Source organism: Salmo salar, chromosome 02, assembly GCF_965601325.2.
Source record: "Salmo salar chromosome 02, fSalSal1, whole genome shotgun sequence".
Taxonomy (NCBI): Eukaryota; Metazoa; Chordata; class Actinopteri; order Salmoniformes; family Salmonidae; genus Salmo; species Salmo salar.
This window is the reverse complement of record NC_138292.1, coordinates 59,191,540-59,203,693: the sequence shown is the minus strand read 5'-3', so window position 1 is coordinate 59,203,693 and position 12,154 is coordinate 59,191,540. Positions and strand designations below refer to the sequence as shown.

General features: G+C 38.7%; 1 protein-coding gene across 3 annotated transcripts; it reads left to right on the top strand.

Annotated features, from left to right (window-relative positions):
- The first annotated feature begins 261 nt into the window (after positions 1 to 261).
- On the top strand, positions 262 to 11,531 carry LOC106587131 (uncharacterized). Of its 3 annotated transcripts, none has more exons than XM_082965502.1 (8): positions 262 to 556; positions 2,585 to 2,667; positions 2,894 to 3,223; positions 3,937 to 4,257; positions 5,854 to 5,979; positions 7,006 to 7,038; positions 8,082 to 8,129; positions 8,456 to 11,531. In XM_082965502.1, the coding sequence occupies exons 2-8, from the start codon at positions 2,595 to 2,597 to the stop codon at positions 8,497 to 8,499; spliced, it is 975 nt and encodes a 324-aa protein (XP_082821628.1). In that variant the 5' UTR covers positions 262 to 556; positions 2,585 to 2,594; the 3' UTR covers positions 8,500 to 11,531. The 3 variants fall into 3 exon arrangements, with proteins under 3 accessions (XP_082821628.1, XP_014030690.1, XP_082821632.1); XM_014175215.3 differs by having other exon boundaries at positions 6,985 to 7,038; XM_082965506.1 differs by lacking the exon at positions 7,006 to 7,038.
- The last annotated feature ends 623 nt before the right edge of the window (positions 11,532 to 12,154 follow it).

Here is a 12,154-nt window from a genome sequence, read left to right as displayed (position 1 = left end):
CACTGATTTTGAGTGTCTTGGTCTCGTCTCAGACACATTTGTACCCGTACAGATAACTTATATGGTCTCGAATTTAGTCAAGTCAGAGATCAGGGGCCATGTGTACTATATGTATCAAGCCTCAGAGTAGGAGTGCATATCTAGGATTAGGCCCCCCGTCCATGAGGTCTGCTAGTCCATGAGGTCCCCTAGTCCCGACGTGACGATTCTATCCCCTTGCCTGATAGACCCACCTGCTCTCTGCTTTCTTCGTGTCAAAGAAGAAGTCCTGCATGTGCGGAGGCATATGTGCACAAACAAACGATAACTTGTGGGGGACATTTATTTTCACATGAGAAAAGCAAATGAACTGGGTATAGGCAGGTAACCAAGTGGTTAAGGAGAAACCCTCTCCTGAACCGTCACCTTGCCGCTGTTGAGAGGCTTGCGTATCGCAATGACCATGAAACGACCAATGCGACAAATCGAAACCGGAAGTTTAGACAGCCTATCAGTGTAATCTTGAATCAGATTCACTCTAACCTTCCACACTGTAACAACCTGAAGCATTTGTGCGGTAAGATTTTAACGTTTTTCGTGTCTCTAGCCTAGCTTTTCTTAATATTGATTCAAGTTTATTAATTGTTGACCATTCATATTGCATTACAAGTGTGCGTTTACCGATTCAAAAAAGAGCCGTCCATTTGGCTCCCTGATTTGCATACTGCTATTATTGATTTTTGAGCTCAAAACAACTTTTTAAATGCAGATAAGTTACAACATTATTATCGAAAGGGTGAATCCTCACTGCAGAAACAATAAATAATGGGGAGAGCGTGTGAATCTGGTCCATGGTCATGTTTGCTGTGTGTAAAAAAAACACGTAATATTCCATATTTGGCCAGGTAACATTTTATTTGAACGCGCATTTCACGATCTGACACAATGATAGCCTTCATTTGGGCTTTACGTTGAAGATTAGCATTTTCTTTAATGGTTCTATGTACATTTTTAAACATTTTGAGAGAAGAACCGTTTGGGAACCCAATGAGCCTTGTCTTTTAAGTGAACAGAGCCAAATGAGCCGGCACCCCGAAAAGACTCAGAATGCCCATTATAGTACAGACGTCAATTCAACGTCAATTCCATGTTGGTTCAACATAATTTCATTTAAATGACGTGGAAACAACGTTGATTCAACCAGTGTGTGCCCACTGCCAGTGGGTGTCTATTTGCATAGTAAAATTATGTATATTTGCACAGTGAAAGGTTTGAGTGCTGCATTTCCAAGTAGGTTATGTTTTATTTTGTATATCAAACATTTTGGAGCTTTATCTACATGTATACTATGTGGAATTGTTTGTTTGTTTTTGGATTCAAACCACAATCAAGTTAAGTGCTAAGTTCATGGGCTAAATTGTACTGACAGAACTTCCTTCTCATTTACTTCCCCTTAAAGTGAAGTGTAATGGAATTCTATGACAGAGGGGGATGTTGCACATTTGTCCCTTGATTATTGCATACATTTTTGCATCTGTAGGCCTATTTCATGCATCTTTCCATAAAAGGTCCCTCCAGAAGCCCTCACTAGGGAGCCCAAAAAATCCCTTATTCTCTCATTGCAGCTGTTTATTCCTTTGGGCATTGTTCAGCTGCATTGGCTCTAGAAGCAATGAGGATATTATGGGGGAGAATAACTTCAACCGCTTTAGTGGTCACTTGAATTAATTTAACAGTACTGTCATCTCCCACACAAGTGTTTCCTTAATAATGGAATGTGTTTCCTTCAGTGAGTGTTATGCTCTTTTGTCTATTTGTATCATGTTCACATTTTGTTGCATTTGTCTGCCATAGAAATAGTTGAAACAGACATGTTGACAATCCAGTTGGGAGGTGACCAGTAGATGGCTAAATAGGGGACAGTTGACGGTGTTGCTTATGTTAGGCCCTCATTCACGATGTACTTAGTTAAGACCTATTCAGCACTTTACTTTAGTCAAATTGGATTTGTTTCTGTTAGCAACTATTTTATTTTTATTTTCGGAGAACAGTTCAGAGGCACTTTGTGAGTGACAGGCAGTTTATAGACTTACCTCTGATGGATTCTGGGTTCTAACTCCTAAACTTGGGATAGGGTTAATTATCAGGTATCCTATTGAAATATTGAGGCTTAGGTTTAGAGGGTCTACACCAGTAGTTAATGGTAATCTGTAGGAGGAAGGTATAATGAAGCTTGGAATGTACTGAGTGTAGGGAAAACGATCATATGTGGCAGGCATTAATAAGGGGGGAGAGTCGTGGATTTGTGATGAAGGGGGTTGAGTTCAGGTCACGTTAAGGGAGAGGGGAAAGTTTATTGCCCGTATCACTTAGTTTCCTGCCTAGCAATAGAGATGCAATGTTTAGCGAGAAGGAGGAGACTCCAACCAGTGGGGTACATATACATACCTCTACTATTGTAACCATGTCTTTGTCTGTTCAGCTGTTCGATCCTTTTGGAAGAATAAACTTGGTTTAAGCGAGTTCTTACTCTGATAATTAAAACTTAACATCTCATACTGCTGTGACAAGTGTTGTCATTGTACATTTCTCTCTTCCGACTCAGGAATCCAAAGATGACCTTAGCCACCACCTTCCTGTTTTTTGCGATCCATTCTGCCTGTATTGGAGCTGGAAATTCCTCGGAGAGTAAGTTGTGCCATGAATGCCATAATAATGGTTATAAAATGTTATATACAAAAATAGATGTATTGTTTTCAGCAGATTGTTAACTTTGTGTTTTGGGAGAACTGTATATTATTTTTTACTAAAAGTTTAGTAAGATTGGTCACATTATGATAAAACTGACTACTATACCAGTTATTCTGTCTTGTATTATTGTCAATTTGTCTCTGTCATGATATTTTACTCACAGAATTTGTCAAAGTGGAGTGTAAAGAAGAATACCATGGGGTTTATGGTCAGCAGTCATTGCTGCAGTGTAATGTCAAAGCTGTTCAGAACGTGACCATCTCGACCGTGACCTGGAAGAGGGTGGAAGTTGATACTCTTTTGTTGGAATACCATGAAGATACATTTAACCTAATTCCTGGGTTTAAATTTGCTGAGCCATCCTGGAACAAGAATAATACGAATGTGTCCTTGTTGTTGACTAATACCAAGATGGCCGACAAGGGGGTGTATGAATGCATGGTGAGAACAGACCGTGGTGATGATATAGCTACAACCAGCCTCAGTGTCAAAGGTGAGTCCTGTACTGTCTACAGTTCAACCAAGTGTGATAATAAAAAGATAAGCACCTTTCAACACAAGTTCATGAAAGGAGAAAACTGAACATGTGAAATATTCAGCCACTCTTGGAGGTCAATAGAAGAATAGAATACAACAACTTTTTAAATGTGTCTCAGCTCATAGCCTTCATCAGGGTGTTATGATGCCCACATGCTGAAATGTGTTGAAATTAAGTTCTATTCAACTTCCATTGTTGTCACACACACGCACTTCCATACATTTTTGATACAAAGTTGATAAGGATGTTTATTCTGGAATATGTTCAGGGGGAGTTCAGATCTTTTTCGTGTGTGTGTGTGGGATTGGACAGCACAGCACAGCCGGAGCCAGAGTTACTTTCTGTTTCAGAATGACACAGAGTATTACCAGTGGGAATGTCCACAACTAGCCACCATAATGTCATTCTACCCATGTCATGCAATCAGTGTTTACACAATAGGCCTAGTGTAATTAGACTAAATTAGAACGAGTGTTAGAGATAGAAGAAAGGTCATTCTAGTTTATTAAAAATCACTCCTCCAGTAATCTCATTCCAAGTTATAACCCTCGGATGGATGTTGAAAAGGTGCAAAGTCTGTCTTAACGATGTTTACTCATTGACGTTGTATAACTACTGATATACCACATATGACCCACATGTATGATAGATTTCTCTCTCTCTTCCAGCTATGTACCTAACTCCAACCATGAGCTCCATCCCTGAGACCAACATCAAAGAGAACACAGATGTGACCATTTTCTGCAACTCTACAGGCGGACAACAGATAGGGTTGATCTGGTGGTTTGACCAGTTTGGCAGCAATAGGACGCGCAGTGCTGAACTGGTGGCCAAAGAGACTGACGATGGACTGTTCAGCCTCTCCAGTAGATTCAAAGTGCTGAAGGCTACTTCCAGTTCCACAAACTACACGTGCAAAGTGCTCAATGTCAATGGTGCCGAGGAGGGGATGGCATCATTTGTGATCCAGTTTGCGGTGAGAGAGTTAGGTACGTGCTGCCATGACTGTTACCTATGGGTATGAATATGTTGGTGATGTCATCCTTTGTAAAAGCAGGGTCAAGTCCAAAACCTGCCAGTCTCCCGTATTCCCTCATCCTGACCCTGATAATTGTAAAACATTTCAGCCTCAATCTAGTCTACTTTTATTAGTATAGGCCTTTTCATGACGTCTTTATCATGTGCGAGCACAATAAAAGTCAGCCTTATAATGAGAGAACAACATGTCACTGAGGAGTGGAGTAGGTCAGGCCGTAACATGCTCCTCAATCTGACTGAACATCTTCCTTGAAACTGGAAAAAAGGAAAATGCTTGTGTTGGTTTGGGTAAGAAACAACAGATATCAATAGTAATGGCATATTTTTGTAGGCACTAACTCCCCCCAATGGTTTGTTGAACAAAGCCTATGGGGAAAATGAGTTTCTGTAGGGTTTTTGGATAAACGCCAAAAATAAGGTCTGTGGTAAACATAGGCTTAGGAGATCTTATACGTTTAGTTCTACGAGATAATCTTCATCAGTGAACATAACTTTTTGTGAATTTTGAAGCCTTTATGTAATTTAATAAAGTACATAAAGGCTTCATAATTCATAAAGGTCATGTTAACTGACTGATATTATCTCATAGAACAAAACGTATAAGATCTCCTAAACCTGTGTTAACCTCTGACCTTATTTTCGGCGTTTCTCATAACCCTATTCGTTCCCCGTTAATTTTCGCCATAGAAATGGCTGAACGAACCAATAGTTACTCATTTGCGGGTTTTAGGGCTACAAGTCGGCAAGCTCTATTCATGCGTGTTTCAACAGGAATCCAGAAGCTCTTCAATGTTTGCTTAACCCAGTCTGCTTGTCATCTGATGAGCCTATAGGAAATTACTAGGTTGATCTGATCCAATAGGTCTATAGAGGGGGAAATAATGATAGTAGAGTTGTAACTACCTGCGCTAGTTGCAAATTAGAGCTCATAGTCTCCAATCTGTCTCTAATGCTCCCTCTTATCACGATTCAGTGCAGTCATAATACCTTCTTACCAGAACATTCTGTCTCTGCAATTGTGTTTCTCATCTCTGGCAGCCATTTTGAATATTCTTTCTTGTCTGCGGTCATCCAGCTGTTGTTTTTTTAGCCTGGCTGGGAATTTTCCAATACAAAGGATCCATCTAATGCCAAAACGAATTGTTCTTAGCAATGGGAAGTAAAGTAGCCCTTTCCTGCTGTCAATGACTGAAAGTGCCCTCTTTGGCCTCATGGGTGAAATGTTATGAATATTTTTCAGAATTTCACAATCAATAAAGTATTTATTTATTTATTTTTAACAAATACGGTGTTTCTATGTCAAAAGGTTCTGTTGTATTTCAGTCTTCAAGATTTGTTTAAGACTAACAATCTCTCTGTGTGACCTTTTATTTATCCCACTGCAGTAAAAGGTTATTAAGATGCATGCAGATTTGAACAGAGCTCAAGTCTATGTGTGTGAAATGCCCTGATACTGACTTTCACCTAACTAACCTTTTTCTCTTGACTTCATATGAGTTGTCTATTTATTTTGTAACTCCCAATTTATGTCCATTTTGTATGTCCAGGTAGTGAAGCTGCCAGATTGGATTCTGTGTCCACCACCAATTGGCTAGCCCCGGTTGTAGTCATAGGATCTCTGATCATTGGACTCCTTATTGCGCTGCTGTTATTTAGGAAGCGCTCCGCCCAACGTAAGTACATGAATTGTCATACTCATATAGTAGAGACTGTCGTCTGTGTATAACTCCATGAACAAATATCATTACATGGAGCTTTGATCTTGTATCTGATCATGTATATGTTTGTCATGCTAGCTGAGTGCTAGATTAACCTGTACAGTGGCCCTGCCTCTGCCAAACCTGCATGCTCTGGCAGCCATCCATTTTTTCTTTGCATGGGGGATTACACAACCTGTAATGTTGTCTGGTAACTCAGCCAATCATTTAGAGTAGTCAAATCAGTGGCGTGTTGTGGGATGCTATTAACCATGAATAGCACTATAGTTAATACTTAATCCAATCCATATTACTATTATAATATACACTGAGTATACCTAACATTAGGAACACCTTCCTATTATTGAGTTGCAAACCCCTTTTGCCCTCAGACAGACTCAATTTGTCAGGGAATGGACTCTACAAGGTGTCGATAGCGTTCCACATGGATGCTGGCCCATGTTGACTCCAATGCTTCCCAAATGGTGCGTCAAGTTGGCTGGTTGTCCTTTGGGTGGTGGACCATTCTTGATACACACAGGAAACTGTTGAGCGTGAAAAACCCAGTAGTGTTGCAGTACTACAATTGCGCCTGGTACCTACTACCATACCCCCGTTGAAAGGCACTTAAATCTTTTGTCTTGCCCATTCACCCTCTGAATGGCACACATACACAATCCATATCTCAATTGTATCAAGGCTTAAACCCTTCTTAAAACTAGTCTCCTCCCCTTCATCTACACTGATTGAAGTGGATTTAACAGGTGACATCAATAAGGGATCATAGCTTTCATCTGGAGTCACCTGGTCAGTCTATGTCATGGAAAGAGCAGGTGTCCTTAATGTTTTGTATACTCAGTGTATAATATTATAATAATACTATTATCTATTAATGGATTAAGCATTAACTGCACTAGTAGGCTATTTATTGTTCATCAACATTACTTTTGGTTTAATGATGATCTTTTTGATTTCATTTAGATTTTGTGTCATTTTTGACAGGAGCTCGAAGGCAGTCCACCTTTCCGTTAATGAGTATGTCCTTCGATATTCAGTATTTATTGAAATATTGAATATTTTATATTTATTTGTCACTTTGGATTTATGGTTTTCCATCTTTCCTAGACAGTTCACAGAATTCCCTGTAAAAGCAATACATATACTTTATAATGACCAGCATCATATTTGGAATGATGTTTTATACTTTTGTTTTATACTTTTATAGCTGTTATAAATTATAACTTTTTATAATACTTGTATAACTGTTATAAAGTATAACAACACTCCATAATGCATTCACATAGCCTGAGTGCCAGTCTGTTTGGGCTATCGTGCCAAATCCTTGTCACTCATTGTCATGCCTAACATTTTTGTCTTGACAATGAGCTATGGAGTTGGCAAGAGTAGTACAAACAGATATTTGACCAGGCCATGCTTTTCACATGCTTTTGGTTTGAGAAACTAGCCACTCAGCCTTGGACAGTGAAACTGTGGCCACTCACCCAGAACACATGTCTGTCTTCTCACCCTTCCAAATCTCCTTACTAACCACATCCTCTATCAGTTCCTCTTTAGTGTAGCTTCAGAGGGAAATATGTCTGATATGCAGTACACACAGTATCTGTCTTAGCTTTCCTATTAAACATGACTATTAGGGTGATTGAATGTAGGTCAAAGGGAAGTGTTTCCTCTGTCACAAGTGGTGTATAAAATGGAGGCCGGATGATTACTAATTGTTTACCAAACCAGTTGGCGATGATGATGGCTCCACTTTTGCATTGTTCCAATGGGGAAATCTTAAGAATTGACTCACCCCTGTACTAATTTCGGTAGTTTAGCTGCATGGCTGTGTTGAAGGGAGATTATGTATTTGGGTCATACTATTATGTAATGCTGGGTGAAATATGGGCCTATCTGCACTGAGGGAAGATTTGCTATCTTGACTAACTTTTCTGCCCGACTGTTAATTTCACTGAACTTTGAAGGAGGCAATGTTCCTCTGGAGATTTAAATGTTAGATGACATTCCTCCACAATATGTCACAGATCAGCTTCTGACTTAGTCTTTTTCTTTTTTAGGTGACCACCAAACAGATACCAGGCATGATCGAGATGTTGAGACAGAAGGTACTGTGTTCAATCTACAATTAATATAGCTAGATTTATATTGTACATCTATAATGAAAATATCGGTCTAAAATATATTGTATTTATAAAAGCTTTTTTCTATTCAGCATCATAGCTTCATAGGGGACATGTTTTTTTTTAAATGATTGATTGTCCTGTAGTTTAACCTTGTGGTTATCTTGTAGTTTACATGCTGCTCGTGCTCCTTGTAATGATTAGTGAAGAGTCTCTCCTGTTTTTACTTTCTATTATTGTGTAACATTATGCTCTTTCTCTCTTTCTCTTTCTCTCTCTCTGTCTCCCTCCCTCCCTCTCCCTCTCTCCAGGTCTAAACTGTGACAGTCCACAGAACCAGCATTCCAGTCTCTAGTAAATGATTCGTTAACTGGCAGTCTCTGGAAGGGATTGTTTCCTTGACGATCAATAAGGGGCTTGTCACTATTTTTTGATGGACTGTTTCCTGTTAAGTGTCCGATGACAGTCACTTTGGCATTCAGGTCATTCTGATTGAGGCATTTGTTTCTTCATAATCTACTGATGATGGCAGCCTTTAAGGTCTGTGGTTGATTACAAATGATATGTAACTGCCCTATATATCAATGTTTCTATACAGGGATGCCATGGTGTCACAATGCTCTAGATTCTACCACTGCAGAACATTGGTATACTGTAATACCAGGTAATCTAATCACTGTACACACTATACAACAAGGTGCATGGTTTAACATTCCATGTTTCCTATACTGTAGATTCTACCATAGTGGTTGTTAATACTATACTGTAACACCATACCATCTAATTACTATAACTTTACACACTGTTCTATACTAAGGTTGTGCGAACATTCAATTTGAACACAGCACTTTTCTGAAAAACATGTAGTAAAACTGGTTTCCCTTCTGAAAGAGGGTTTCGCAAGACTGTACAACAACCACTCTGATAACCAAAAGCCTGTTGCTCCTACCACAGATGATTATGTTTTTGGTCTTCCTCTTTCTCCTTTCTTCTTGTGTTGCGCTATCTGCTGGTGGAAAATTCAGATCAATATTTATATAAATACCAGCCTTTAAACACCGTGGTTGATGACTGTTGATGATGTTTAAAAGACTAACATGATTGGTTCTGTACAGCAGGGTTCCCCAACTGGCGGTCCACGGGCCAAATTGGATTTATTTGCCCCCCAAGTTTTCATAAATGGACTATAAAAACACCAGGAAATCAGCTCCAAGTTATTTTAATTTAAGAAGTCTGTTCCCAAGTGTTCCCACGCATAATAGAGAGACACGTGATCATATAGAAATGTAAGCAAGGTTTGAAATGATTACGTTTTAGTCAAACGTTATATATTTTTGGGCTTCTTGTGTTTCATTTGCAGTCTACACATTTTTTGTAATTATGTTCCGGCCCCCCGACTCAAGAAAAAAATCTTCCCGCGGCTGAATCTAGTTGATGATCCCTGCTATATAGGGTTGCCATAGTGTCAGTATACTGTAGATTCTACCAGCATGATTGTTAAATGGGTACTCTTAACACCAAGCCATCTAATCATTGTACCGTTTCACACTATACTAGAAGGTTCATGAGCAATGTTCCCTCTGATTTTTTTCATCACTGAGCAAACTTCAGGTCTGCTGAGCGCAAACTTGAACGTTGTGAAAATTCTGTCCCACTTCCGGACGCGTGTTTACTGTGAACACTGAGAATGTACCCACTTTAAGTTAGTTTTAACAGTGGTCAAGTAGGCTAGTGTGTCTATTTGATCATAATGTAAGCCTACCAGAGTGGCTTACCATAAAAACCAATGGAACAAATGCATTCCATATCATTTTAAAATGGAAATAGCTGTTCTATCATTCATACAGTAGCAGCAATGTGTGGTGTTCAATGTAGACCTGCATTCAATGAGACTTTTGAAGAAAACATGCGAGGCTTGACATTAGCCTGTTTCTCCACTTGTCCTTCAGACAAGGAGGTGACTGACAATGTTGTTGTGTTGTTTGTTTATGCGTGTACATAGCACTTTTCCAAAAATATGAAGTAAACTGGTTTCACCTCTGAAAGACGATTCCGATAGATACTACTATGCCTGCCACTATTCTCCCTGGACTTTGATTCTGCTACAATGTGTATGTGAAGAAATGCTAGGCTAAATATAAATAGTACATTACTTTTGACTAGAAGGAATCGGGTGCCATTTTGAATTCAACCTTTGACTTGACTTTGTGTAATCTCTGGAATTTATTGTAACATTAACCAACCTAGTTACCAACAGCCAGCCTGTTACTTCAACAGTTCTACTGCAGCAGTTTCTTTTATTTTGTCCTTCCTTTTTCTGCTGGTGGAAAATTCTGATCTATGTCAATGTTTTGCCCAGGCTCGCCTCCATGAAGTCATTTTAATGGTATGCAACAGTATACATGAACAAAAAAATGGACTAGAGTCAATTATTAATCTGAGAGAATTGGTATCAGTTTCAGGGCAACATAGACATTTTCACCTGGTGGTTGATTATGATACATTTGGAAAAACATTTAAAAACGATTTGTGTTATGCAAGGGGCAGCAATTGTCTTATATTTATATAATGATCGTTTCAGTTCCCATGATGTTTTACTGCTATCATGTTGCTGTTGATGGCATTACAAATCGACTGAGAAATCTGTTGTTGTATTGTGGCAACTTGAGGTGAATGCCGTCCACAACTAGACTACACCTCCCACAATTCCTTCTAACTCCTCTACAGTATCTGTTCCTTCTTACTTAAGTGCATACTTGGCAGTTAGCACTGTAGATACAGATATGATGAACCTATTTCTATGCCAGTCAGCATGGAACTAGTCAGGGCTCTTCCAAAGAAGGCTGGACTTTGATCTTTTTTGTTGTCGATTTTTGCTCAGATCTACCATGGTGGCTTGAGATGTTTGTGTGTGAAGTTATGATTATTTCCCAATTCAAACCAAAATAAGACATGTTATTTCGTAGTGTAAGAGGTCAGGATGAGAGAGGAATCCTGTCTATATGTGAAGTGATTATCAAGTGATTATTTTTTTTAAAGACAACTTTCTGTTTTCAGCACATAGATATGCCTGCTCTGCACCTTACCCCATACAACATACTTTGTTATTGCTACATTTTGTATGTTTTTATATGTGACTTTGTTTGTTATTAATTGTAGAATTGAAATTAAAGCTTTTTTACTTTGTCCAGATATAACATGTAAATAATATTTTGTATAATATGTCCTGGTATATTTTGCACTGTGAATTTCCTGTTCAGATCCTGCACTATACTGTTCATTAACTATAGGGCAGTGAGAAAGTTGTTACACTGAACGTTTTGTAAATATTTTCAATTGTTGTTTTTAAATACTATAATCTTTAAACAAATAAAAATCATAATTGATGGGGTGGCTAATCTGCATTCTTTCATGTTCTAAGATCTAAACTGTTTTAATAAGTTTTAAGGAACCAAAAGCAGTAAACCCATTGTGAGGAAAATGTATTTCATTACTGCACAAAGGAAATCATATTTTTTTCTTCAGAATTATGTATTATATACAGTGCCTTGGAAAAGTGTCCCCCCCCCCATTACAACCTGTAAATTAAAGGGATTTTTATTTGGATTCCATGTAATGGACATACACAAAATAGTCCAAATTGGTCAAGTGAAATGAAAAAAATACAAAAACGGAAAAGTGGTGCATGCATATGTATTCAACCCCGTTGCTATGAAACCCCTAAATAAGATCTGGTGCAACCAATTACCTTCGGGAATAATTAATTACATAAAGTCCACCTGTGTGCAATCTAAGCATCACATGATCTGTCACATGATCTCAGTATATATACACTTGTTCTGAAAGGCCCCAGAGTCTGCTACATCACTAAGCAAGCGGTACCATGAAGACCAAGGAGCTCTCCAAACAGGTCAGGGACAAAGTTGTGTAGAAGAAAAGATCAGGGTTGGGTTATAAAAATATATCAGAAACTTTGAACATCCCACAGAGCACCATTAAATCCATTATTC

Bases quoted from the DNA above. Each gene is read 5' to 3' on its own strand.
- LOC106587131 (XM_014175215.3), top strand. From the start codon at position 2,595: ATGACCTTAGCCACCACCTTCCTGTTTTTTGCGATCCATTCTGCCTGT. The intron at 2,668-2,893 runs GTAAGTTGTGCC...TTTTACTCACAG, and splicing joins AGCTGGAAATTCCTCGGAGA to AATTTGTCAAAGTGGAGTGT. The intron at 3,224-3,936 runs GTGAGTCCTGTA...TCTCTCTTCCAG, and splicing joins AACCAGCCTCAGTGTCAAAG to CTATGTACCTAACTCCAACC.